Below are 22,269 nucleotides of genomic sequence, written 5' to 3'. Positions count from 1 at the left end.
ACTTTGCCCTTAGGAACTTGTAGGAAGTGTGCACTTTCTCTAGCCAGTCCCTCACGGCCAAACCATTACAACACTTGACCATCGCTAACCCCAGGTTAAGCATAGGTTGAGTTACGAAGATACTTTACATCACTTTTCAGGTCCTCATGACAGGTTTAGCCAAGTTTTGAAATATTTCGGGTTCAAATTCTTCATCTCGCACATCATGGTTACGGAGCGAGGCAGTTCAGACATTAGACAAGCCAGTCAAAGGCATCCCATAGGACCTGATGAAGATCTAGATGAGAATTTGTCAAGGCAAGAATTGAGGAGTACAAGTCGTTGAAGCAGATACCTCAATTTCAGCACTTAATGGAGGACATTATGGAGCAAGTTATCCTCCTACTCCTCTTGCCACAATAGAATCCCCAAGACAACGCCCTTCTTTGTGAAGGTGTCCTCAAAGCCCTTCACCATCCCAAAAGTACTATGCATCAAGAGAAGAGGAAGGAGCGCAATGTTCGATAGAAGATGGAGTAAGAAGCATGGGGAAGATCCCCAAGTTCCAGCCCACCCTTGTCCAACATCTCTTCTTCTTCATCTTCATCTTTATCATCATCTTCTTCTTCCTCTAGAGAACATTCGCATCATGGACGAAAAAGAAGGAGATTTAGATCTAGAAGCCAGGACTTCAAAGAAGGTGGTATATCCATCAAGCTCACCGATTTTGATGGAAAGTATGGAGCAAGTGAAAAATGTTAGCAATTCATCTACCAATTCTATATAGATTCCAAACAGGACGCTACCGGGACAAGTCAAAGTTAAAGATTGTAAGTCTACATCTTACAAACAGCACCAACGCATGGTGGTGAGCACTTTTGGTTGCAAATGAAGTACCAAAGAAGTGGAAAGATTTCAAAAAACAGTTCTATGAGCAATTTCTTTGATGATGTCCACACAGCTTGGGAAAGCGTGTGTATGACAGCTTCAGATACTGTTGAGACTTATAATCAGAAGTTTTGGACGGCTTATCTTTAGATCAATCCCTTCAAAGATGTCTTAGAAAAGACTAAGCTTTTTTTTTTTTTCATGAAAAAGACTTCTATCAAGTAAGAACAAAAACCCGCGAGAGCAAGCTCAAAGCGGAACACATCATGAAATCATGAGGATAATAAAAAACCCCCTCAGAGTGAGGTGGAAAGAAACCAAGGCTGAGGCTGAAAGTGCCATCTCAACCCTGTAGTAGATTCAGAGAAGAAAGGAGAATCCTTCCATTCCCTGAAGAAAGAAGCCCTCCTAGCTGAGGCTGCACGGGAGTCCCCCTGCATACCCGTCCATACGGCCATAAGAGTGTGTACGATGTCTGTCCAGATGTCTGTCCAGATACTAGCCAATGTGTGCGAGGGATGAACCTGAGTACCCTCCATAGCCTCTGTGCATCTGGATCTCCAGATATGCCAGGCTGCTATGCTCGCTATAATCTCCCAAGAAGTATCCACAGAGGCATGTACAGCTGTAAAAGGACGGTGTGGAACCACATCCAACGAGCAGAGCTCAACCCGATGACGTCGAACCAAAATGGCCCGGGAGGAGTCAAGTCCCTCATAGAAAACCTGAGGTCCTGTAAGAGAAAGCCAAGCCACCGAGCCCCAAGTCATAAAGAGTGGGGAATGGGCAAAGTGACTGAAGATCCTGGCTATCCCCATCCAAATCAATCTCGCCTGTCTGCAATCCCATAAGCAATGCTGAATAGACTCCGAAGCAGAAAGGCAACGAGGGCAAGTAGGGTCGGCTCCGAATCTGGACCTCCAAAGGTTCACTGCAATCCCTCCATGAATAGAAAGCCAAAAGAAGATAGTGATCTTTCTATTCCTGTGGGATTTCCAGAGCCTCCTCCAGAAGTACCTCTGCTGATCCGCAATAATACCAAAAGTCTCCCAATGAGGAACTCTGGAGGGTCTCCAGCCTCTACTATTGAGCTGAAATCTCCTGGCATTACTGACCGTGTAACGAAAGAAGGGGATGGTCTTCTCTCGATGCCCCACGTCAATCCACTCCCACTCTCCGGGGTCCCACTGTAAATACCTGATGGGAACTCCTCCATAGAGCCAAAGTCTCCAAGACCCGGTGGAGAGTAACTGGGGGTCAGGGTCTAAGAACCACTCTGAATCTGATCCCTGCATCAAAAGGCCTACGACCCTGATAGGCTGAAAAGCAGACTCAAGCAATATATCATCTGAAGATCTGAGCAATCTGCCACCATCCTGGACACTGAAAACCAAAGCATCCTCCTGTGCATCTCGAAAGGCTAAGACCTGAAGTGGAACCCCGCCTCTCGAGAAAGTACCTGCCCAAGTGGAGGTAGTGAGAGGCATATCATCTGTGTCTATCCAAGCCTCTGGAAGGGCTGTCTCAATCTGCAAGATCCTCCCTGCACTCCCTCTGAGATGTCCTGTCAACCTTGACTTGGTTTCCTCTGGAAGCCTACGGAAGGCTTTCCAAGATCCTAAAGAAGAAGCAGGTCCCCTCTCCCACCTGGCCCACTGCATGTAGAGTGAGGCACCCAGTGGTCTGCCACGATCATCTAAAATACTGTCGTTCCACATGATGGGCTGCCTATCAATCTCTTCCCGGGAGGAAGGAGGAATCCTCCGAAGAGAGCTTCTGAAACTAGCCCAAGCTTTCAGAATGGCAACCATGAGAGGGGAAGAAGGTGATCTGAGGTGTGCTGAGGTGAAGATCCATCTAACACTGCTCATCCAGTCTCCTCCTGAGGAAGGTGTGCACCTCTGTATGCTGCTGATAAGAAAGTCCTTCCACGGTTCCTGTCCTGGCATAAGTCCTCGCACCACTATCTTGCAAAGTAAGGCTCTGCACTGTAAATCTGGATCAATAATATTGAGACCCCCATCCTGTGTAGGGAGGATGAGGGTCTCCCAAGCCACTCTGGCTAAGGCATCTGCTGTGCCATCAAGCCCACTCCAGAGAAAGTTCCTGATCGGTCTTCTGAGCTGAATGATGCAGTCCCTAGAACGGCACCAACATGAACAAATAAACCAGGCCGTGACCAAGAGGACCTGGTTGACCACCACAACTCTAGAGGCAAGATCCAGCTTGGCTGAGCTCCAAAAGAGAAGCTTCCTTCTGATGCTCTCCAACACGGGAGCAAACTGCTGCGTGGTAGAAATACCCAAGCCGACCTGGCAGCCCAAATACCTGATAGGCACACCCCTCTGAACCCAAGTGAACCCTATGTCAAGTCCCCAAACTGGAGTGTCCTCATCACTGATCCAAAAGCCATTGGATTTATGCCAATTTATCTGCGCCCCTGCCGCCAAGCAAAATAAATCCAAAGCTGTCCTGAAAGAAGTCAATGTCTGTGGAGAGGCATCCAAATAAATCGCTGTGTCATCAGCCAACTCACTGTCAAGCAGCTCCTCTTCTCTTCTGATAGGAAGTCTCAGCCCAAAGATGTCAGCTTGAGATCTAACATAGATGCTCATAGCTTCGGCCACGAATAAAAAAAGGAAAGGAGCAAGGGGGCATCCCTGACGGACTGATCTCGAAATCTGAAATCTCTCACCCCTTACCCCACCAATAAGTACCTGGCTATGGGCTGATCTGTACAAAGAGGAAACACCTCTGATCCAAACGTCAGTGAATCCAAAGCGTAGAAGGGTGCCCTCCAAAAAACTCCAATCTACTCTGTCATAAGCTTTTTCAAAATCCAACAGTAGAATGGCAAGATTCTGGCCACTCTGCATGGCCCACTCTGAAGCTTCCCAGAAAGAAAAAATGTTATCAAAAATACTTCTGCCATGCACAAAGCCCGTCTGAGTGTCATGGATAAGATCAGGGAGAAGTGGCTGCAATCGGAGGCTGATAGCCTTGGCCAGAATCTTGTAACAAGTCCCCAGAAGTGTGATAGGCCTCCACTGGGACAATAAATTTCTGCTACCTCCTTTTGGGATAAGGTGGATGAGGCCCTCTGTAAGCGATTCAGGCATCTCGCCAGAGTCCCAAATGGCCTGCATGGCTGAAGTAATATAGTCTCCAATCATATCCCAAAATGCAATGAAAAAAGACGGGGTGAGACCATCTAAACCTGGGCACTTGCCCTTGTGAAGGGCTGAAAGTGCAGTCCTGAACTCTGTGTTGGTGAAAGGTGCGTCAAGTAGAACATGCATATCCGGATTCACCAACACTGGGATACTCTGCCAAATAGCCTGTCTAGCATCCTCTATATCGTGTGTCTCAGGATCAGCAGTAAGGAGGGTGGCATAGAAATCTGAAGCTATGCGTAAGACGTCATCTGGCTCTGTCTGTAAAACCCCATGTGAGTCAATAAGCTGAGATACACTCTCTCTACTATGTCTAGGGCCAAGAGTAGAGAAAAAGTGTTTATTGACTCTACCACCCATCTGAATCCAGAAGGACTCCCGTGCATGAAAGGCATACTCTGCTCTCTGATCAAGCAATAATTGCAGATGAGCCCTCGCTGTAGCAAGGCGCTCCTGAATCCAAGCATCTGAAGGCCGTTTCTGCTCTTCCCTCTGCAAAGCTGCTAACTGCTGGCGAACACCAATCTCACGTCTGAGAAAATCTCGTCTCCTGGTAGAAGCAACTGAGCAGTAAAAGTCGCTAATACCAGAGAGGGCAGCGGCTAAATGTGAAGGATGTGGCTGCCCTCCCTGGACATGAGCAAACCATATCTGTAGGGCTGCCTCTGTAAGGTCCTCCTCTGTGTAAAAGGCATCTGGAATCCTGATGCTGGCAGATCGGCCTCTCAAGTGAGGCTCTGAGATAGCCAGAACAACAGGGAAATGGTCTGAGGTGGAAACCCCCGCAGCAATGCATACCGATCCACCTCTGTCTAGTGCCCAGTCATCTACATAAAATCTGTCAATGCGTGCATGAATAGGCATCTGTTGCCTCCTGTTCGACCAAGAGAACAGGAGGGACTGTGGCTGAATAAGAAAGGCATCATCACACCAAATATCTCTGCCACAGAAATGGAAAAGGAAGGCATCCCAAGCTGCTCTCTCCAAAGAGTGAAGTCCGCCTTCTCTACCCCCTTTTTTGTCTGAAGGTAACTCGACCATGTTAAAGTCACCTCCAATCACCCAAGAATCCACAATGGGGGCCCAGGAGAGCAAAGTCTTCCACATAAGGACACGTTCCCCTCTAATGTTGGAGGCATATAGGTTGAGGAAGCCAACCTTACGCCCTCCAATCAAAAGAATAATCCACTGAGCTCTAGAGGGGATAATGACTCCGTGCCCAACAACTAAGGGGAGAACCGACTGCGAAACTGAAATAGAAGTGCCACCCCTAGTGCCCAATGCAGGCGACCAAAAAGTATGTCCTGAAAGCAACTTGCCTGACTCGGCACAATCTCTAGAATCCAGCTTGTGCTCTTGAATAAATAATATATCAATGGGACCCCCAGTAACACCTGGATGAAGCTGATCCCGGATCGGCTGTCTACGGCGGCGATGTGGGACGCCACCTAGGCCCTGTATGTTCCAACTGATAATCCTCATCGACGGGAGGATGTAGAAAAGACTAAGCTTTGAAAGCATAGGGTTGGCTTACATCCTAGTATCCGTGTCCATGTTAGTATTGAACCCAAGACAAGTTCGAGACTTGATGCATTTGGCCTCACAGGTTAAGTTGATGACATAATATTTGTTGCAGACAATACAAGCGTCAAAAGGCAAGGATGGGGACTCCATTAGAAGGAATGTGGTACAAGCAAAAAGTCAAAAGAAGTTTCAGCCTCAGATGCCGAGGGGTTCATCAAAGCCTTAAAGGGAAAATCAAATTTCGCTTGAGATCTTCCAAGGAAGGAAAGTTCTTCTATTGTGGAAAAGAACGGCATATGGCTGCCAAGTTCCCGAAAAACCTCTGGCTTTGAGGGAGCAAAAAACGCCTAAAGAATCGCCAAATACCTTGGCAGGTGGAGTTCCCGATGTTCTGGGGAGAGTGGCCGATAGGCCAAAGAGCTTTGCCTTTTATGGGGCAAAGTAAGAGACGAGAATGTGCTAATTTTGTTTGATCCAATAACTTGATCTCGCCTTAGGCGAGGGATCAAGACAGAAGAACTTTGACAATCTCTTGATGCCTGACAGATCTTTCAGGGAGAATCGGTATCAGTAACTCCACTCATTGGCAAGCTCAGGGTCCAATGTGCAGGATTATGTGGATCAAGAAGATTTCTTTTTTTCACCGTTGGACCAATTCGATGTATTATTGGGACTGTCTTGGTTGCGTAGAAAAGGGGTTCATCTTGTGATGCCAGAGAGAATGCTTGTTTTCAAGCATAGAGGAACATTGGATTGTTGCCAAAGGGAGAGGAGACACCATTTGAGTTGTATCAAGTGTATCTATTGGAAAAGCAATAAAAAGTTCTATTTCAGCTTACATGGTTTTGTTAGAGAAAAAGAAGATATATCAGAAGCTGAATTAGATCCTCAGAAATTCCAATATCTAGATACTTTCAAAGATTGTTCTCCAGATTCCTTGCCAGGGAGCTACCTCTAGAGCGGCCCCAAGATCACAACATTGAGCTCATTCCTTGAAGTGAGCCCCCAAATCGTGTATGCAGCCTTTGAGTCGCAGGTCTCCCCACTGGCCATCCCCGCTCGCCTAAAACCCTCCACTCTTATGGAGGGCTGTTGTCCCTTGGGGTTAGCCTACCCATTCCAACATGGAATAAGAGTAGGTTGAAGTAAGACCCTGGGCTGGTTACACTGTGCCGAGATGCGGTGGGCGCTGGTCGTGATAATTGAATCAAGGGAAGTTATCGTTTGACGTCGAGAGACTCAAGGGACTAGAGCATGCCAGAAACGGGAGGTTGTACCTATTGGGTTAATGCAACTTATGGCGCAAGTACAAGATTTGTTGTCCAAAGGACTCATCCGACCCAGTTCTTCTCCTTTTTGTTCCCTAGTTTCGCTAGTCCAAAAAGGATGGGTCATATCAAATGTTTGTAGACTACAAAGCTCTAAATGAGATGACCATTAAGAATAGGTCCACGATTCCTCGCATTGACAACGTTCTGGATAGGTTGAAAGGGGCCACGATTTTCAGCAGGATTGATTGGAAGATTGGGTATCGTCAAATAAGGATCCATCCCTTGGACATCCACAAGATAGCCTTTCGAACAGCGTTCGGCTTATATAAGGTCTTGCTCATGCCTTTTGGGTTGACAAACGCACCAGCCACTCTCAGTCGAATGATGGATTGGATTTCAGGCCCTAGAGTCATTTTACAGATACTTTCTTTGATGTTATTCTAGTATTTTCCAGCTCTGAAGAAGAACATAAGAGGCATCTCGCCACTGTGTTCCAAGAACTTCAGAATTACAAAATCTACATTAACAGCAAGGACTGAATTCTTTCTAAATGAGATCTACTACCTTGGTCGTATCATCTCCAAGGAGGGTTTTGAATGGACCCAGCCAAGATTCAAGCTATTCAGGATTGGCCAAAACTCAGTTCAGTACGTGAATTACGCAATTTCTTGGGACTTTTCTCGTATTATAGGTGGTTCATTAGACACTTTGCTGATATAGCAGCCCCCTCGCATTGATTTAACCAAGAGATCTGCAGTCTTCAAGTGGGCGAGAGAAGCAAAGGACATCTAAAGGACATCTTTCAACACTCTTCAAAGAAAAGTTAACAATTGAGCTGCTCCTTGTTATTCCAGACTTACACAAAGCTTTTGATGTGGATTGCGATGCATGCGGAGAGTGTGTGGGAGCTTCTGTTCACCAGGATGGTCATGTTGTGCCCTATGAGAGTCGGAGACTGATGCTGAGAAGTATATGGGTATTTATAAGAAAGAGATGCCGAGTGTAATTCATGCCCTCACTATTTGGAAAATTATCCATTCAAGATGGACCACCAGACCTCAGGTATTTCTTGATGCAGAATAAGCTCTTGAAAAAGCAGATAAGGTGGGCAAATTTCTTGTCCATGTTTCATTCCAGGAGCCCGAAACAGAGTAGCTGATGCTTTATCTAGGATCCCCATGTGGACAATGTCACTATATCCTATCACAGGGACCTCGAGGAAATGAAACAGCAAGCCCATCAGGAAACCCTACTAGAGCAGCCACATAAGTCTGTAGGAGGCGCCCGGTGATCTTGGAGAGGTATATAGCAATAGGAACAGCAAACAGAGTTTAGTGCCCTACCTCAGCGAATGTTTATGAAGGTGATGATACAGATTTGAGTTTGGCTGTACATCTGTGTGTACTCTCTCTTTATCTGAAGTGTTCTCTCTCTATGCATACAAGCACACAGAGTGAGTTGGCATTTGAAGTTTTCATTGTGAGATCTTGTGACAACATTTATTATGCTGCGTACGGGTTGGCTGTAGCAAGCGACTCCTTTTCTCTAACAGTAGGCTAGGGACTCATGGAAATGTAACATGACATATGTTATACGTACTTTGAATTGATCAGGATATGTGTTTATTATCATAACCTTTGATGTTTCCTCCTCTATGCATTTTTGTTTCGATGTATTGTCTTCAACTAAGTTCATTACTTTGTCTATAGACTGAAAAAGACTCAGGAAAATGTTGAAGGGTGAAGTCGTGATGATTTTCTATTCACATGTATTTTATTTAGACTCACATTCAAGTCCAATTTGTTTCAGAGGTGTCCAGTGACAAGTCATACCTGCCTTGAGTCAGACTTTCTTATGTATAACGTCTTTCCTCTGTGAGTAGCTTTCTGAGGGAAGCCATGTTCCACTCGGGTTTTTGGAACATGTGAGAAGACGTCTAACCAATTATAGACTAAGTGAGCTGTTGGGAGAATTAAAAATGCAAATGAAGGAACTATATTGCAAGCCAAAGGCTCATGGAACAATAGAGAATTGATGGAAATTGACTGCATGTACACAGAGACTAGAAAAGGCAGTACAACAGAAATATGAATTGTTCTTGGCATGCCAACAATGCAAGTTCCATGAAGAGTATCTGTAATTTTTCATGAATGCACATACAAGCATACATTAGTTGGCAGATTGAAATCATCTCATGATGAACATTGCTATCTGAGCAACATGTTTATTTTTTTTGCTCCATATGTGAAGTGGGTTGTTTCTTTGTGCTCTTGCCACCTTCCAGGATATGAAATTGAAAGATAGTATCTCTTTTTTGCATGATGCCTTCCCCATGTTCGTTGTAAAACTTGTTTATATTACTTCCAGGATCCAAAGGATGTCGACTCAAGGGTTGAAGACTTTGTCAGCTTGTTTGAAGATACCTTGAAGCAATTGACAGAAGAAGAGTTCAAGGTAAGTGTCTATTCTTACAGCATGCATTGTTTCCAGCATTACAATGTATTGAAAAAGTATATGGATTTCTGTGTGCACAGATTTGCATATTCTATGTTTTGTACTTATGTTTGTTACTGGCTGGCAGAGAAATGTAAATGCATTGATAGAAATAAAGCTTGAAAAGCATAAGAACTTAAGGGAGGAGACAAGTTTTTATTGGAGTGAAGTTGATGATGGCACTCTTAAGTTTGATAGGCAGAAAGAGGAGGTATTTCTCTTTCTTCCTTGTTTCTGTTTAAATATATTTGTATTTCCTTTTTGGAAAAGGGTGGCCAAGTCTGAAGAAGCAAATTGGAATGCCTCTCTGAAAAATTTTAAGTCAATGGCAGAGCACCTTGATTAGTCAGATGGACAAAATAAGAGATCATGAAGAAGACACCCCTTTCCGCACTATCCATTCACAATCAGTGCAAAGTTCTTATTGTCCTCTTCATCCTATGAATAGACTTGACCTCCTTGGGGACATCCTTGGGTGTGCTGGTTACTTTTTGATGCAAAGAGGTTGGTATTTGTGTAAGGATCCATCAAGGTGCCTCCTTTACGGGACATCCATTTGATGCTCTTGAATGTGACGGACAGTCCACTAATGAACAGCTAGAAGACTTGTAGGTTACGATGGCTATGAAATCCTCAGAGCTTTTGATGAGGATCATCTTGCTTCTCAGACTTTTCCAGGTCTGAGCATCTCTTGGTAGCTATGAGAGTTGCTTAGTGTCTAACTCATTGGGGGATCGGTTTTAGTCATTAGATCAGTCGACTGGTGTGGTAGAAGTTGTAAGTGCTTACAAGCTGAACATCAAGGGGAATGGCACAATTCCAGTGTTGGCTTACATGAAAAACGTGTGAAGCATTTGAGCATTGTGAAATGTGTGCCAGGTCTTCGAAAGAACTTACTTCTATTACAGCAATGTTTAATGATGGCAATGATGGACTCATTTTCCATAGAGGATCCATTTAATAGAGTCGTAGGTTCAGGTAGCAAATACGGAAGCCTTTACCATTTGATGGCAAAGTGAAACTGCATGTTCCAGATTTGAACAAGTCACTACAGATCTTTGACATAGAAGGATGGTTCACATCAACCCCAAGCGTCTGCACATTATGGTGGATGCCTTAGATCTGGTACAACCGCATCTCTCTTTTTGTGAGGGTTGCATTTATGGGAAGATGCAGGTTACCTTTTGCAAAATATGAGCAGAAAAGGATACTAGCCCCTCTTGATCTATCATCTTGTGCACACAGATTTGTTAAGGCCCACAACTCAAGTACTTCTCAAATCAAAATTGAATGCTACAGAACAGATTGCCAAATATGGGTATATTTGCAAACCTTTGTCAAATTTTGAACCCTATAACATAGCTAAAGATTTGGCAAAGCTCCGTCATGATGCTTTCAACTGATATTCAACACGAAGTTTGAAGCTTATTAGGGAGGTAATTGCCTATGCTGTAGAACTCGGGCTAAGAAGCTGAGCACCTGTGAAAAGAAATTCCTAGTGCGCCAAATGTCAAGGGCTATCGAGTATGTCTGACAGGTGATGACATTCAGTTGTGTGATGTACGCATGTGTATGACAGAAGGGAAGTGTGTGATCCTCTGTCTCTACCTCTTTATGATTACAAAGAGTGTACAAAGGCAAGATTGGTGTGTGTAAGTGCAGCTGCACTCGCCTCTCTACGTAAGTTTGCCAATACTGGGGATTGATATGTGCACAATAGTACTCAAACTTTGACCGTTTGGGAGCCTGCCTATGTAAAGTATCCTATAGATGGTGACCAATGATTTTCAGCTTCATTTCTTCAGGATGTAATTCCAGCATCCACTCAAACTCCCATCGTCAGAACCATATGCATTTGTCTAGGACCTACCCCATCGTAAGGACCTTGCTTTTGGCCATCTTTTGACCCATGCCATCTTAGGCAGTCTGTCACTGTGTATCTCCTTCACCTTTGTGACATATCGGTATACTTGTTCCAAGGCAGGTGGATGAAGTAGTACTCTTTGCATATAACCAGGTGGACCTCTAGAAGTTGATCCATATTGTAAAACAGTGTATTGTAAAATATTGTCCAAGGTGAGGTCCAATTATGCATTCTGCCTGTGCAAAATTCACAACCCTTGTTTCCAGCTCATCTATGCATATCCCAGATAAATTGGGTGAGAGCAGGCAGCCCTGTTTTACACCCATGTCATTGAGTAAAGGCTGCATTAAACCTTTGTGTGTCATGAGCTGACATCTGACCTTCTCATAAAGGCGATCTACTGCTATTCCATAGTTTGTGGGCACCTTGATATCCTCCATGCGGGCGATAAACTTTTGTATGGTACTGTATCAAAAACCTTTTTAAAATCCACAAAACAACAGAATAGATTCTTGTCACTGAGATGACTGTCCTCCATAAGCACTGGAATGGTGACAGAATGATCAGCAGTGCTATGCTGTGGTCTAAAACCTGCTTGTCCTCATGCTCTCTTTCTCGTGGTCTCTGCCCATTTGTTGAGTTTCTGTTCTACAATGGTGCTGAAGAGCTTTGCCATGGCAGAACCAACCATTATGGTCCTTAGTTTGTAAGCTGGTTTCTGTCCCTCTCTTTAAAGATGGGCTGCAGCTAGTTTTCCTGCCATTTCTGAGGGAACCCATATAGCATGGTCTGATGGAACAAAGCACATATCCATTTTGGCCCTACATTACTTCACTATTCCAGCAATTGAACACTTATGCTTAGTGTCTCTGCGGCCTTCCCATTGGCGAGCCTTTTCAGCCCAGCCCCTTTATCATGTCTTCAAGACAAAATAAATGTTCTCATACGTATCCAAGTTCCCGACTGGTTGGCATTTGTTCAGTGGCCTTGTGTAGATAGACAGTCTTGACATAATGAGGCTGAGAAATCCCCCATGTCCCCCATGATATCCTTGCATTCCCCTATGTATTTGCCTCTAGAATCTCCATGGATGGGTTGCAAGCATGTGGGCCTGTTCACTTGTGTCTGGCCATTGTTTCATTCCATTCATAACCAGCATACGGGCGATGCGAACCATCCCAATGGGAGATTGACCATGTGGCGTGACATCTGCCTCACTGTCAGTTGACATTATATCCTACTCAATTTTTGATGCATCACCCTCATCCATCCATAGTGGATCAGAATCAACAATGTTGTTGATGCCTGTATGTTCCCAATTTGATCTCCAAGGACCATCACATCCCCGTTATTACAAAAATCTGCAAGCTCAGCACAAAGGTCATCATAGGGGTTTCACTAATCTAGGGAGAATGAGTTATAGTAATTATGAACCATGATGTGGGATGTAACATCCGGCACATAAAGATCCCGGCTACTCCTAGCAATGCAAATCCAAATGTATCATTTGTAAGCATCTTACTTTATCTGGTGTATGCTTCTCTTTCATTCCCTCGTCATTATGCATGCTACTCTGCCTCTTCTTAGACCGAGTCGGGTGACACCTCATATATGAAGAGTGTGGCACAAAAAACTATCTATAAATCAAGTTAATCTCTATACTATGTGAGGTGTCTTTATTTAAATTGGAATGGCCATGTGATGTAAAATGAAGGAGATACAATTGATTTAATATCGTAGGTTCTACTTGTTAAAATTTGGGATAGACCTTGTGTACACCCAGGCTATACACAGGGAACAAGGACTTATCTTATATATCTCTGATCTTCAATCAGACCATAATATATATATGTGAATAACAAGATGTATGGTGTTTCATTAGAAGACAAGAAATTGACATTCCATAGGGAGCTAGGTGAGATTGACCAATTTAGTGTGCAAATTTTTTCCCCTCGAGCAGGATTCCAAAGGTGGGCATGTTTAGCTTGCAGCCACCAAGATTGTTAACCTTTCAATGCTTTCTTATGGCAATGGATGGGCCTGCTTTGGTTAGCATTTCACCTCTCCATGCTTTTGTACATACATTGTTTTTTATTTGGAGTGTAATTTGCAAGCTGCCCACACCTACTTGTACCTTGACTGTTAGGCAACCAGAATACCCTATTCACAGTCTCTAGCAAGAAGGCAAAACCAAACTGACTGCCTTGTCTCAATTTTGGTGGACAAATCTTGTGTAGGAGCGACCGGAACTTGTAGCAATAGTGGATCATTGATGCTGCACTGCAAGCCAGTGTGGCAAGATAACCGTCCTATTTGGACTCCAGGCCAAAAGAATGATAAGCCAAAGGTTTGGTAGGTGTGACCACCTGAACAGGCTAACATGATGACCTGCTCAGCAGGTCAAGTCCCCTCCTACCTCTGTTCTTAGTGAACGCTATTTAGGGCATGCACGGAATCTCCATGTGTTTCTTTGTTAAGGCATTTCTCAAACTTTCTAGACCAGATCACGGTAGCATGACGGCCAGAATTCTTTCCACAAGTCCATAACAATTATTCCTTGAGTCAGAGTTACAGTTGTTGAATAGTTATGCCACTTAAATCTAGGGTTACAGTTGGAAAATTGGCACTGAAACTAGGGTTGTGGTTGAAGAGTTGCTGCAGTATTTTATAACCAGAGTCTTTTGTAAGATTTAAGATATCCAAATTCACACTAGTGCATGGATGGAACAGGTTGCTGCACTCCGGAAACTGAACACACAAGATTTGCTGAACTTTTATAACAACTACATTAAGCCTGGTGCACCAAACAGGGCTAAACTAAGCATCCATGTGTATGGAGGCTCTCATGAACAAGAATTCAAATCATTGAACAGTGAAGATCTTTCTTCAATGCCAGTGGATGGTGTTACTGCCGCTAGTCTCAATTCTGACAATATTTCAAATGGAGCAATAGAGGACTTGAAAGAGGGTCAGGCTATCGATAAGAAAAAATCAACAAAACCTGCTCGTATAGATAACATATTTAATTTCAAGCGATCACAATCTTTGTTTGGCTCTTTGAAGTAAGGACTCGACCACCTTTCCCTCTGCTTCAAACAGTTAGCAGGTTGTGTCCAAACAACATATTCAATATAAGGTGCGAATGAGTGTTCTTGCTTCTTTTGCCATGTGTACTTCTACATTTCAACTCAGAATCTTTATAATACATTTTGAAGGGGTGTACTCAGGCTGGTATGATGTTTTTTAGGGCATGCAGAAAGGTGCTGCCAGAATGAAGTTGGTAAAGGTTCATAGAAAGGGGGCTGCTGTATAGCCTTTTCTTACCTCTGACATATGATGTTGATATGCACAAAAGCAGCCAGGGTAGAAGTAAGTCTGTGATTCTTTGTCAGAGTTTTGTAAAAGATATTTACTTTCCCACTACCCATGGGAACTGTAACTCAGTCATTCATATTTGTAAGCATATATTTTATCAGCAATAATAATAGAGTGAAACGTGGTGATTTGGCAGAGTGGTCTTGTGACAGTCTCAAGTTTTCTGGTCTATCTCTTTTTTGAAATCCTGACAACAGTGAGTGTAGCCATTGTGAGTTGACTCTTGGAATCCCATCAGTTTGCTAGTTTCTATTCTGTTACCAAGCAGAGCTCACCCTGGACTATTGAATTTCTGAAGAAAAGAGAGGTTTGTTAAGTGCAAAGAATTTCTATTAAAAACATTGGTTTGCAGTCAAGGTACTTGCGATTTCATAGGTGCAAGTACAAAAGTGGATTCTAAGAGCAAGCTGTCTCAAAATCAAGTCCAAAGCATAAGTGAGGGAGTTTTAATAAACTTAGCTTGAGGTGTGGAAATATCAGTTTGGTTGGAACTGGGTAGGCTTTTTATGTTAGTGATTTTGAAAAAGGTTCCAACTGAGCATTTGGCCCAACTTGGGAGAGTGAATTTTGTATAATCTAAAGAAGTCCTCTTTTAAACATGTTTTTTGTTTAACAATGTCATTGCATATCCAAAAAACTCCGACCACAACTAGTAACTGAATTGAGATGGTAAAGCCCATTGCTTCCTAACTCATGAAAGCTAGTTTTTCATTTCATGATGCTATTATCTGATATTCCATTTTTCAAGTGAAGTGACACTGCTCAGGGCAGTCTATTCTAATCCTTTTATGTGTATGTGGCTATAAATACGATTGTAATTGTCCATAGTAAGGGGCACTACATGTAGTTAGTTTACAGTGCCACATCAATTACTTGCTATCAAAGGATGATTATGCTTGCATGTTTTGTCCCTTGAAAATTGATTTTTTTGTCTTTGAGAGTTTAGTATTGTACATATAAATTTTTTGTACTTTTCATGCAAAAGCCTCCAATTACACTACATGGTTAATGGAGACCGGAATAGTAGAGTTAAATGAGGCGTTAGGTTATTAGTTGTCCCTTTTTTATGTGAATGAGGGGTTTAGGGCCTAATGTTAAAGTTTAGGGGTTTTTTTTAAATGATAGCCTAAAAGGACCCATCCAACAAGAGAGATCAGTACAAACTGCACAAAAAATGAAGTCTCATCAGCAATTGGCTGGTACAAGATCGATTAAGAGATGTAGACACAATGTTCATATTATACGAGTGCTAATATTTTGGGTGATACCCACAAAAACAAATTTGTTAATTTGCAACACTACCCAAGCCCTGCCAAAATCGACTGTCATATATAAATCTCACCACCCTCTTTCCATGAACAAAATTTTACAAACCTTCCTTGTGAGGCTACATTGGTTTGATATTGTTCCTTGCAGGGCACACACTGACACTAATATAACATTAGATCACCAAAGGATGAGTCTCCATTAACAGTAGCAGGAATCCCTAGTAGTGGTGGCTGAGTGAAACAGACTGTACCTAGTCACAGATACACTGAATCCACATCTTTGTTGTTGACCTTCCTACAAAGAATGCTACATCGGATTGCCCTGCTTCAGGATTCACTTCTAATGAAAAGGGTAGACATGAAAGGGAATGAATAAGATGTCCTCTGCATGGTGTGCAAGGTGCTCCCATCCGTCTCATAAGAGGGAAAGATTTCATAGACACACATGGAGGACATCAGGTCGAAGCAACAGGTGGGATCAGATGGAGGTCAGAAGGACAAGCCTGTGCAGACATCCTGTGAAAGGGAGTGAACAAGGGATCCTCTGCATGGTGTGCAAGGTGATACCCCCCATGTCATAACAGGGAAAGGTTTCATAGACACCCTTGATTGGTGATACATTTCATCGAACCCTTTCAGCAGGGTATTCCTGCCGATGCTCCAAAAAAGAGAGCTAAAGGACGGAATGCAATCTTCAAGCAGTGATAAGTTCTTCGTGCAAGCTCTGTTTGAGAAACGCCGTGGTCGGCACTTGTTGCACATACATAACAGCAAGATGTTTTGAGTTTGATGCCTTATGGAGTGAGTTATGCTGGATTCTGCATTTCAGGCCTGTACGGTAAACATCCCGTAAAACAAGCATCAATTATTTTGGTAGATACTTTAGTGGCTGGAAACAGGTCACAAGGAACCACTTACTAGCTGACTTTCTGCTGTTAACAGTGATCTTGGGTGTGATTGAAAGACCACCGTGGTGGTTGACGGTTGACCCAAACTGGTGTGGTGGTTGGCCGTTGACTGAAAACAGATGAGGTGGTTGAACTTTGACTGAAAACCAGTGAGGTGGCGCCACTCGAGATGGAGGATTAATTACTCCTCCATCGGGAACCCAGGGGAACCGCTTTGCCTAGCTTATCCTTCTAATACTCAATTCCGGCAACATGAATCCTCCATCGGCAGGGGAACCACTTCCTGTTTCATCCTGCCTGCAAAGCCTAGCTTCATCATCTTATTTGTGATCGCTTCCCCGGAATGCTGCCAGCAATAATCGAAAGAGGATTGGGATCAAGGGGAAGAAAAAGAAGCGGAAAGTCGTTGTTCAGTCCCATGGGACAGATTCGAAGTCTGTCGGGGAAGAGCCACTTTACCAAAAAAAAGTGTTGGGGAAGAGCCATTTTACCAAAAAAAAAGTGTTACCCTTAAGTTTTCCTGCTAGCCCTTGCCGTTGCTAAAAGTGCCATAACATTTTTATTTATAGTGGCGAGTGAAGCGATCGAGCTACCTGCACCAGTCTAGTCCAACCTTTTGGCGGCTCTTTCTGATAAACAGAGATATGGATGGAGGACATCTCCGAGGGAAACCTCACAACCTGGTAGTCAACGTAACGATAATGACATTTATCAATATGCCACTGATTACTTACTGGGATCATCATAGATGATTGATGCGTGCATTCCATGATCCCTAGAAGACTCTCCCATAGCACGACCATTGACTGTTTACCCAAACAAGCGAGGTGGTCGACCTGCGAGTCATAGTGAATGAAATACATGTTTTGAAGATTCTATGGAGTTGCAAATCAACTTGTCTGCTGGATTTAGTCCATTGTATGCTTCCGCGCAGCCTGTGGGTTGCTTAAAAAAGTAATTGTGCTTTTTTTGGACCTGCAAATTCAGCTCTTCTCTGCCAATTGGTATCAAAGTAGTAGTGCAAGTTAGTTGTTTTTATCATGATTGAGATTCATGAGCTCAGTTGCGGTGGAGTGCTTTGTGATTGTCTGGTTGGAGTGCTTTGTGATTGTCTGGTTGAGATCAGTGCAAAGGTTGTGACAGTTGCAAATTTAGCTAGCATAGCTTCAAAGAAAGCAACTCAGCATGTTAGAGCTGATTTGCTCCTCCAGTTCATCAATTTGCTGTTGCTGAAAATCAAAGAGATGTATGCAGACTTGGGTGGTTGCAAAGGTAGAAGGTGAATCCTCTACCAACAGATTGGATGAATGGCTGCAACAACAAAAAGAGACTGCAGAATTAGAAAAGAAAAAAACACTTACAGAAAAGAGCTGCATACAGATGCTAGTTCAGCATCATCTACCAAAAACCCTAGCAGAAGTCTTGTGGTGAATGGCGAAGGTAAAGATTGCAGATTATGATGGCTGGATGCTCAAGAACTTAATGACTTGGACAACAATCAGTTTGCATCACTGAAGATGAAAGATCATGCATGTACTCACTAGAGCCTCTGGTGCCTCAATGGAGAGACTTTATTGATATGGTGAAGAAGAAATTTCTTCCCGTTGACTATGACATACAGCTCTACAAGTCTATAAGGATTCAAGGCAAGGATTGGGACCAAACTGTTAAGGATTACAAGAAACCTTCTACAAACTATATCCATAACATTGGATGTGCAGAGGAGAGGCTTCTGAAGGAAGTAGGCCATAACAGCCGAAATAACCAGCATGAAAGGAATTAGCCAATTGGTTGGGACAGAAATTAACAAACTAGTTATAACAGAGAACAACAGGGGACACAACAATTTCGTCAAAGAGGCCAAAATTTCCAAAGGTCTAGGGAACGATATGCATCCCATGGAAAGTATGAAAGAGGACTAAGGAAGTGCCGATAGTGGCATCATTTGCTAATAGTGTAGAGTACAAGGCCACAAGTCCTTTGAATGCCCAAACTAGGAAAAGGAAAGGCACTGGCATAGCAAAGAGAACCTGAAAGAGGGGTTGAAAGTAAGGCCCAAGGTTGAAACTACACTAGAGGAAGAGTGCCTTAATGGCAATTAATACCGTGAGACATACACACTGCAAAGATGATCTTCCCGATACAATGCAGGTTTAATGAGAGTATATGCTTCATGTTTGTGGACAATGAGAGTATATGATTGATGTTCAATGGGAGTATATGCTTCATGTTTGTGGATAATTTAGTGAGTTAAAAGGTGGTTTATGACCTGAATCTGAAAAAGATTCATCATCCACACCCATATAAAATTGGTTGGATACAAGATGGGCATGAGCTCTAGGATGACATCAATGCATTGTTCCCATAGATTTGGGAGCATATCAAGATGAGGTATTGTGTGATATTTTCCATGACATTTTGCTTGAAAGACTGGATTGATAAGGGAGAGTGTTTACATGCATCTTGTTTGCACATACGGGTTTTGGTCTTCTACATGTAGTGGTATCAATGTAGTATAGTTCAAGATCTTGTGAGTTTTGTGTCCCTTGCATCACTTGGTATCTAAGCGAGGTTGAGATTGAGCTCCATAAGAGATCAGTTGTGATGGATTTGTTGTGATTGTCTGATTACATTAGTGCAAAGACAATATTGCGACAGCTACAAATTGAGCAACCATGGCTCCAAAGATGGTAGTGCATCGGCAACATAGTTAAAGGAGCAAATGAGCTCGAAAATTTAAGAGATGTTTGTACACTTGGTGGATGGAAAGCTAGAACAAATTATATGAATGACTACAATAGCAAAATGAGGCTAGGAAATTGATAAAGAAGAAGCTCTTGATAAACAAGATATGCATGCAAATGGTAGTACAACATAATCTCCCAAAAGCCCAAGCAAAAGCCTCATTGTGGTAAAGGCAAAGGTAGATATTGTAGATTATGATAGGTCATTTGATGCTGATGTGTTGTTGGATTGGTTTCTCAAGTTGAAGAAATACTTTGATGCCCATAAACTAGATGATGTGGATAGAATATGGTTTGCAATAGAAAGATGGAAGGGCATGCAGCCATGTTGTGGAAACACAATAGCAAGAGAGAAGATACCTTGTTACTATTATTATGATGTTAATGGTAGATTATCAGGACTATTTCTCAAGTTTTTGGGGCATTCAATCAGTTTAACAATTTCTCGTATATCTTGGAGACTTCTGTTGTGGTTGGGTTCGGCATTCCACATTAGACTGTATGGAGAGTTTTTCTTTGTATGGAACATTTAAAGACTGGTGACTCAAACATTAAGGTGCCTTAGGATATACCTCCAACTGAGCTTTTCTTACTATGGAACATTTCAAGTCTAGTGATTCAAACATTGAGCTGCCCTCCAACTAAGGTGAACTATTTGAGAGGTCAATAATGCTATAGACTGAGACGTAGGGAATGATTTGGCGGCAGCATCCTAAACCATTGGGGTGCCTAAGGCATCAGCATCATATTCAAGGGAGATCAATAGCTCATGAGATAGGTGGCTTACATAAATCACACCAAGGGTGGCTCACATAAATCACACCAAGGGCATGATCAAAGTGTATCTAGACATGGGTGTGTTTTTAGGGCATTTTCAAGCCGTGCTACGACGCGTTGTTGGGTGAGAAATCAAATTTGGGACAATTTGGCCCTCTTACTAGGGGTTTTCTTTTGGCATAAACACACTATTCAAAAAAATTGGACTTTCTCGCTTCGTTTGGAAATTTTTTTGGAATTGGTCACCTCCAATCAATATCACTTGGTGAACTCAAAGTGTATCTAGACATGGGTGTGCTTTTAGGGAATTTTTCAAGCCGTGCTATGACGCGTTGTTGGGTGAGAAATCAAATTTGGGACAGTTTGGCCCTCTTACAGGTGGGTTTTCTTTTGGCATAAACACACTATTCAAAAAATTTGGACTTTCTCGCTTCACTTGGAAAAAAAATTCATCTCAATATCACTTGGTGAACTCCAAAATCCAATTTTTTGGAGCACTAAATGGGTCACTTTGACACAAATATGGCATAATAGAGCTCAAAATTCCCCGAAATTGTAAGTGGTGACCTCCACTCACTACATCATGATGGGTAAATTTGCAACAAAATGGTTACCTCCACACAAATATGGCATAACAGGTGGTGTATAGATACACCATTTGATTGGGAAGAGTTTGTAGGATTCAACATTTAAGTGGTGTATAGATACACCATTTGGTCAGTGGAGCTCTGTTAATATCATTATGTTTACTATACAATTTAGTCAAATGGTCATGATATTCAGCATATTTAAAATGTTTATACAAGATTGTATCATCGGATCCTATGTGGTCATATTTACTGGGTTTTGTCATGTCATTTCTATGGTTCTTGAGAGAGGTTGTTGATTTCTATAGAAGTATAAGAAAGGCATGTCAATAGTCTTGCAGAACACAATTTTTGAAAATGAAAAGTATATTTCTTTATTTTACAAAAATCAGTCCCAAAGAGACAAACATTCATTTATAACTTCAAAAAAACTCAATCTAAGACAAGAAAGCAGGATAATCAATCTCGTGAGCCTGCATACAATCAAAAAGAGATTGCCATAACGAGGCCCAAAAAAAGGAGCACTTGGCAAGGGATGGATTATTGAAGACCCTATGGTTTCGATCCTTCCATGGAATTCATAGTGCCTCTAGTAGGGAACCCAAGAGAAGAAAATATCAAATTCTTGCTTGATAGGATGAACCCCATATTACTTCTAAAAGAGTTGACGAAAGTAAGCAATAGAAAATTGTGCTTATAGATGTTGCAAAAATAAGAAGTCACAAGTTTTTGAGCAATGCCAAAATAGCTTATGCATAGTCTCCTAAGGGGATAGACATCAGTGAACAAAGAGCAGGTACAACATGACAACGTGCCAAGATCTGGCCAAAGGGAAAAAACTCAAAAAAAACTTGCCAAAGACTTTTCAAACAAAAAGTTTGCAAGCCCAAATATACTTCAATATTTTCCTCCACCATCTGGGAGTATGAGTCAAAGACTAGTTATGATTTACATAAGCCAAAACGCAGGGAGGAGGGTTTTGACCAAAACTTTATACAAAGATTGCAACTCTGAAATCAACCAATGGCAATGAATGATAAGATGAATAATGCAAAATAAGGGCCTACTTTCTTGAGAGCTTTTTGATTAATGGCTTTTATGTTGTTTTCATATGTTTTCGTTATTTGGTTCTGTGTTTTTGCTTTTTGATTAATGGCTTTTTGTGGGGGGTTAAAGGCCACTGTACCTTAAACCCGGCTATGTACAATACTCAAACACACACACATATATATAGATGACACAGAAGATTAGGGTAATCTTGAGATAAGGCACTGGATGAAAATTATAAAGCATCCACAATAGTATGTGCTAGAAAGATCTATAATATTGTCCCAAGCTAAACCATCTATAATGTTGTCCCAAGCTCAGCCATCTAATTGTCTCAGGAAAAGATAACACCATACTCGCATCATCAAGTA

At 42.4% G+C, this 22,269-nt stretch overlaps 1 protein-coding gene across 2 annotated transcripts in view; it reads left to right on the top strand.

The window, feature by feature from the left end:
- Nucleotides 1-15,086, top strand: part of LOC147894982 (Insulinase (Peptidase family M16) family protein) — a 118,677-nt gene extending 103,591 nt beyond the window's left edge. The window contains exons 24-27 of one of the 2 annotated variants that reach the window (XM_087384155.1): nt 9,203-9,289; nt 9,417-9,539; nt 13,923-14,328; nt 14,449-15,086. In XM_087384155.1, the coding sequence (XP_087240281.1) occupies nt 9,203-9,289; nt 9,417-9,539; nt 13,923-14,258 (546 nt within the window). In that variant the 3' untranslated portion in view covers nt 14,259-14,328; nt 14,449-15,086. Of the gene's footprint in view, nt 1-9,202; nt 9,290-9,416; nt 9,540-13,922; nt 14,329-14,439 lie in introns of both variants that reach the window. The other variant, XM_087384154.1, reaches the window with a different exon arrangement.
- Nucleotides 15,087-22,269: the final 7,183 nt, after the last annotated feature.

Source organism: Dipteris shenzhenensis, chromosome 13, assembly GCF_047967505.1.
Source record: "Dipteris shenzhenensis isolate YYH24624 ecotype China chromosome 13, Dip_SZ_1.0, whole genome shotgun sequence".
Classification (NCBI taxonomy): domain Eukaryota; kingdom Viridiplantae; phylum Streptophyta; class Polypodiopsida; order Gleicheniales; family Dipteridaceae; genus Dipteris; species Dipteris shenzhenensis.
The sequence above is the reverse complement of the archived record's forward strand: the minus strand, read 5'-3'. Positions and strand labels throughout refer to the sequence as shown.